A 7308-nucleotide genomic window follows, 5' to 3' on the forward strand; every position below is an offset into this window, starting at 1 on the left:
TACATAAATGTGTTCTTGTGTGTGCCTTTGTGTGTGTGTGCATGTATGTGTGTGTATGTGTGTATGTGTGTGTGTGTGTGTGTATGTATTAGCAGTTTCATTTGCTGTCCTTATACAACCATTATTTTCACAATAACATGGCTCGTCAGGTTTTGTGGAGTAAAGTCTATTATTCCATCATTGTATATTGATTCTTAAAACAAAAAGATTGGAGTAAACAATTGTGTTTTGTTCTCGTGTTTTTTCTCCTTATTTGATTTACTCTTTCATTGATTTTTATGTTTGAGAGGGTTCAGTGTTTTCCTGTTCGTTTACTGATGGAAATACATGTGTGAAAGTATATTTGATTGTGTCTATTTTACAAAATTTAATGACGTATGTCTGCATGTGGGAGCATGAAGAGATCAATTATGTGTTGTGTTGTTTTTCATTGATTTGTTTTGGTATGCCAAGGCTTATAACATTTCTAGAGTGCAAACACCGCGGAAGTTCATTGATACACACACACGCGCGCGAGTGTGTGTGTGTGTGTGTGTGTGTGTGTGTGTGTGTGTGAATACTTTATTTAAAATTACTTATGTGATCTTGATTTAAAATTTTGGCACAAGGTCAGCAGAGTCAGGGGATATGCATGTCGATTACATCGACCACAATGTTCAACTAATGCTTACTTTACCGACTCGGAAAAGATTGAATGCAAACTCGACTTTGGCAGAATTTGAACTCATAACGTAAGTATGGACGAAATGCAACTAATCATTTTGTCCGGCGTGCTAACGATTCTGCCCGCTCACCACGGTTAGTTAATATGTAATATTATTGTTTTTTATATTATTTCTTAGACACCAGGTGTGTGTTGCCAGTGTTTAGCGAACTCCTCCAACGACTGTTTGAAATTTAATAAATATAGAAAAGCCCTGAAAGACCAATTTTTAAAAAAATGAATAAAAATATATACTTAATCGCAGCACGCACTCGCATGTGATGATGTATTCTTAATTTCCTTAAAATCATACCAACAGCAGTAGCATTAAATCCAAATAAGAGATATTCTTCCTTTTTTATTCAAATATATGTCCTGCCTTAATTAACGATAATGTCAGAGTGACCTCCCTTGCTTGTATACTTTTTAAACTGTTGCCAAGCAAATGAATATGCAATAAATGAAACATCTGGCAATTTACCCCATAAACTAGCTAGGCTTCAAAAACTAATAAATGGAAAGTTCTTCTCAGTAAATAAATTCACACGGTTGCTTTTATTATGAAAACACAAATACAAAACACAAATACTCTGCCACCCACAGTCTTCCATATTTTCACAAACACGCATGCAATTTGTATAAAACATTTTAACGAAATCACAATCATAGAGATGGTACCAAACACAAAACAACCCGTGAAAACATCCGTATCAAATATATACTACCAAATATAAAGTTTTGTCGCCGCTGTTTTCTGAGAGTCGTTTTTATATGGAATAAGAGTCATCACACCACATTAGGTGAAAAGCTGTTATGATGGAATTAATTATTCACGTATAGAAACGGAATATCTAGCTATCATCATTAATGCATATACACACAAGCATACTCACACACACACACATACACAGACGCAGACGTACATGCACACATACACACACATACATATACAAACATACACACAAACATAGTTGTGATAATGAAGTCAAACCAGATAGTGATATTTAGAAATCATTTAGTACGTACGTTTCAAGTTTGCGTAATATACACTAAGAAATCCATCGATTACGTAAATTGTTATCATTTCAAAATATTAAGAAATTTATGGAAACATTTCAATACGTATGTGGCTAGAGTGGTAAGGCGGCTACTATGTTAGAAGTTAACGCATGTAAAAGAGAGAGAAAGACAGAAGGAAAGAAGAGGAGAAAGAGAAAGAAAAGTGGATAAGGTAGAGAGGTATATGTGAAGTGATATAGTGGGAAGGTGTAGAAATGATGAGAAAATATTATTGCATCTTTGTTCGTCGAAATTACCTACTCCTTGTTACCATAATTGTATGCTTTCCACCACGTTCTAGCAATGAGAGCGTTAGTCTTTAAGAGCAATAATTCAAGGTACGTCTTCATGTTCTAACTAGATTTAAACACTGCCATCGAGTATTGAACACGGAACTTCGTCCACTGAAAATTATCCGATAACAAATTAACTGTTTCATCGGAAAAAATCTCACCTCGTTTCCTCGGCAGAATATAATTACAGTATTTTTCGTGTTCGGCAGGGGGAAACTTTTTAAAAAGTAATCGTATCTTCTCGTCATTCCAATTTTTACATTCTTCTTTGAGGTTTCCTTCATATCTTCTAAAGTATGCAGAGAAAGTAGTACCTTATTCCGAGTTATGAATTAAATTCTGCAATTGAGTTTGCTACACGGTCTGACGAGAACGAGCCCGAAGCATTTTCAGACTTCTTCCTTATTATTTCCAGCAATTTTAGCATTGTCGTTGTTGCTCTTGTAGTTGTTGTTGTAACTGCTGTTGTTCCTGTTTTCCTAGCCAATTAGATCGCAACTGGCACTTAATTTATCGACCCCGAAAGGATGAAAGGCCAAATCAACTTCGGCGAAATTTGAACTCAGAACGGAGCGATGGGCAAAATACTGCTAAGAATTTCGTCCAGCGTGCTAACGCAAGCCAGTAAGTCTTCCATGTTAATGATCTTTTTTCTTTGATTTCGTATCAAAAAAAGTTTTAAAATCCGAGGCAAGCTTCGAAAATCTCGTCGCCACTTTCATATTCTAGACAAACGCTGGATGTATAATTTAACGAAGCGGAGGTAAAATTAATGTGTTCATATGATGTACTTTGCGAGACTCCAAGACGCCGTCTTAACATCACCTACTGACGTCTCGTCTCAACCAATACGCTACACTTCATAAGAGTTGGCTAGTTCATTCTTCCAGACACCCAGAGGTGTCAATGACTCTCGCTGCAACAAACAGATAGATAGATAGATAGATAGATAGATAGATAGATAAATTGGGAGGTAGGTAGGTAGGTAGGTAGGTAGGTAGAACATTTATTTACACGATATCTAAGTAAATAATGTTTGCTATAAACATAGATTTAAAATATTTATACATCACTTACTTCACGTATCTTCCTGACAATATTTGTTCAGTTTGAAGACGCAGGCTGTCAACTGTAGAACCCTCATAGTCGTAAATTAATGCAAGAACGTCGGGATGCGTGGCACTGAATAGAAGCTGTTACAGAAAATAATGTCATAGAGCAATGCCTAAGATAATAACTACAATGTCACATAAGGAATCGTGATCTTATACATTTATATATGTCATAATGCTTATGATATTACAATTATCATAACCATCATAATAATATTATGATCTGTTATGCTTTAAACCCTGAAGTACACTTTAGAGAACGTGATTTTGTTTCACTACGCCCTTTGAGTATCCAAAAGGAGGCAGATATTGCTTTTCTGCTCGCGGCTGAAAATAGCATTGCTTCTGTCAATTACTGAGTCACAGACACTCAACCATATGGCTGCTCGCTTTTGCGTATTATAGGGAAATAAAAACAAAATCGCGCCATTTATAGATTACTTGCGTGTTCAAAGGGTTATTATAGATATGGGTTTCAAATTTTGGTACAGAGCCAACAATTCCGATGAAGTGACTAAGTCAATTACATCGACCCTAGTGCTCCATGGCTACATATTTTATTGAAAGGCGAAAGGCAAAGTTGACTTCGGTGGAATTTGAGCTCAGAACGTAATGACGGACGCGATGCGCTAAGCATTTTGCCCGGAGTGTTAACGATGCTGCCATTTCACCGCCTTGGTTAATATTGGTTTCAAATTTTGGCAACGGCCAGCAAGTTTGGTGTTGTGATAATTCAATTACATTGACCCCAGTACTGAACTGGTACATATTTTATCGGCCCCGAAATATGAAACGCAAAGTCGACGTCGGTAGAATTTAAAATCAGACATAATGACGGACTAAGCATTTTGCACAGCATGCACATACTTTTGTCAGCTCGAAGACTTACAATAGTTTCAAATTTTGCTGCAAGGGTAACAACTTGCAGGGAGGGGATAAGTCGATTACTCGACCCCAGTTTTCACCTGATACTTACTTTTATCGACCCCGAACAATTCCAATCGGTTAAGAATTTGGTGTTTATATGAATTGTCGGATAAGAGTTCACAATTTAATAATTTAAGGGTAAATAAATTTGGTAAAAATTATTAGATAATATAAATATACAAATTAAGGTAAAGGATATCCTTTACGGCCAACGTATATGATACATAGATTTTACATATAACCTTTACATGTAATTTTATTCACTTATAGCAAACATTTATTTGTATATTTATTTGTTGTATGCTCTAAATTATACTTTAGAATTTGTATTGATTACCTAGATGTGTTACTTCTATAATTTCCCTTATGTGTGTGTGCGTGCGTGCGTATTTATATATGTATATATATATATGTGAATATATGCTTGAATTTGTATATGTATTTATGCACGTAGGTGTGCATGCATGTATCTGCATCACGCCGGTGTCTGGTGAGTCTATCTGCGCTAAGTTATTTAACCAGACACTCTACTGCTTTTCAAGAAGAACGTATTGTTAATTTTATTAAAGTAACTCTTACCTCGTAACCTGCTATTCTAGAGGATATCAGTACAATACGTGAATATTCAACGTTTACGACTCCGTTCGACTTTCTGTTTGAGAAATAACATGATGTCATATAATCAGTGAAATAAACTTGGTTAAAAAAAACTTGTTTAAACACGACAAATAAATCATTGTTTTAACGATTGTTAAATTATTAATGCATTAATACTGCTTTGTCCTTATACAGCACACCAGGATATATCGTTTGATTTTAAGCTAAACTAAATGTAATAGATGCAAGCAACTTGACATTATGTAGACGATTTTCATGTTCAAAATAAAAGAAAGATTATTTGCACTACTTTATGTCTTGCTTTAGATTTCATGAACGACATTGAACTCACTTTTACTTTTCCCGTCGACTTTTAAACAAATCACGCAGAATTTAATTAATTCGGATAGATGGATTTCATAATACAACTCATTTTTTCCGGTTTTATTTTATTTCTATATCGTCATGTACTGCAGAATGTATCTGAAGATTTTAGAAATACCGTCATAGGGAATATAGTCGAAGACTAAATAATAAGATAGAAGTTGATATTGCGAGCATTGTGCTTGCGGTCATAGTGATACTCATTAATTTAAAAGTAAGCTCTCTGTAAAGAAACATGCAGTTCCTATTTACCTCTGCCTTCACCTTATTTATGTTACAAAAGCCTTTGAGGAACTCGTGAATATTACCTGTTTACTCAGTGTGAAATGGAAGCGTTACCGCTACAAAGAATGCAAACTATTGCAAGCAAAACCATCTTAGTTGGTTTGTTGTTCTTGAAGCTGTTATTGGCTCTGAGTCCCAGATTAGCTCCAAAAAAAGCCCTCAGAAAAAGCATTCTAAATGTGGCTATCTCAATGTTTTTTGTATCTACAACACTACATTAACTGAAGTGATATACTGGTTTCAAATTTTGGCACAAGGCCAGCAGTTTCGGGAAAGGGACTAAATTGATTACATCGACCTTAGTTCTCAACCGGTACTTATTTTATTGATCCCGAAAGGATAAAAGGCAAAGACGACCACTGCTGAATTTGAACACAGAACGTAAGAAGGACAAATTGCAGTTAAGCAGTTTACACTGGGTGCTAACGATTCTGCTAGCTCGCCGCCTTGATGTGTTCTTCTATTAAGAAGGTAATATGTGATTATCGAAGGAAAATTTAGCTGTTATTTTTTGTGGGTCGAATGACGATGAAAACGTTTTCACACTGGCTGATAGATGTAAATAAATTCATGGATTGAAGTCTCTTTATACTGATCTCAGATTCTTTTCGGCATAAAATATAAGCAACGACTAATGGATTTTGACTTTCTAACACACAAAATTATCAATTTCTTATCTCAATCTGATTACAATTTCACTAAGATCAACGCTAACAGTAAAAACAGCATCAATAATAATTATCAAACACACACAAAAAAAAAGGGGTAAAAGCATTTACCTTTGTATTGGATTATGAAAGGACAAATCCCAGTTGAATTCCCAGGGCTGTTCGATAAGGTACCGCAGCCGAGTTTCATTGAAGTTTTCTATAGCTTGTGTTTCTGACAGTAGCAATCGGGAACGGTAATCCACTTTTTCTAGCGGTTGCTGAATAGTATTCTACAGATAAATGAAAACTGTATTTAAAACACACGATAAATTAGTAATTAAGCGTAACAGCTTTATTCAGAATATATTTTCAGTCAAAAGAAGAACAGAAATTCCGCTACTATCATGTAAGGAGTAACGATCTAATATCGATTATCAATTGTAACTATTTCAGTTTTGTTATGCGAATCATGCTATTTAGAAAGACATACGTGTCACAACAAAATATATCATTATTAGTAAAGAGTCAGGTATAGCATTGACTCACACAATCGAAAGTCCTCTACACGTAAAATAAGCCTTTGTCTAAGAAGTTTTTTTTTGTACTCCTTTTTCATTTTCCTCTTATTATTATTTTGCATGTTTCTGTCTAGGGTCCGTGACCATGTTCAAGCAACATTTTGCAGAGTCAGTTTAATATAATGACTTCAGAACTCTTTCCAAGCCCTCTATTTATTCTTTTGTATCTTTTACCGAACCACTAAATTGCAGGGACGTAAATAAACCAACACCGATCGTCAAGTGGCTAGGATACGACCACAAATGCACAAACACAAGCACTCACATATATGAATGTATATATATATATGTGTGTGTGTGTGTGTGTGTGTGTGTGTGTATCTCTATCTATCTATCTATCTATCTATCTATCTATCTATCTATCTATCTATCTATCTATCTATCTACCTATTTGTCTATCTACCTATCAACATTATCTATCTATCAATGGTGCAATCAATTAAAGATGCGATTTTTCTCCATTATTGTTGTTGTCTTATACTCCCAATTCCATGGAATTCTTCTATGTGATATTTGGATTTACTTGCATACATGAATTACTTTGGATGTTAATCCTGCTTGTATTTATTCGTATCTCTTTGATATATTTACCGAAAGTTTTCTAATATTCAGTGCTTTATAGTTATCTGTCTGGATTTATTAAACCCTTTTACTTCTTTTATATATATGTGTGTGTATGAGACTGTGTGTTTGTGTGTAATAATGTATGTGTATATATAT

General features: G+C 34.8%; 1 protein-coding gene across 1 annotated transcript in view; it reads right to left on the reverse strand.

Annotated features, from left to right (window-relative positions):
• The window catches only part of LOC106873511 (epithelial cell-transforming sequence 2 oncogene-like), a 113793-nt gene that overhangs the window by 78107 nt on the left and 28378 nt on the right, over positions 1–7308 (reverse strand). Inside the window, exons 9-11 of the mRNA XM_014920897.2 lie at positions 6140–6300; positions 4674–4746; positions 3133–3248 (exon numbers count right to left, since the gene is read on the reverse strand). Of these exons, the coding sequence (XP_014776383.1) occupies positions 3133–3248; positions 4674–4746; positions 6140–6300 (350 nt within the window). The remainder of the gene's footprint in view (positions 1–3132; positions 3249–4673; positions 4747–6139; positions 6301–7308) is intronic.

The sequence above is a fragment of the Octopus bimaculoides genome, chromosome 15 (assembly GCF_001194135.2).
Source record: "Octopus bimaculoides isolate UCB-OBI-ISO-001 chromosome 15, ASM119413v2, whole genome shotgun sequence".
NCBI lineage: Eukaryota > Metazoa > Mollusca > Cephalopoda > Octopoda > Octopodidae > Octopus > Octopus bimaculoides.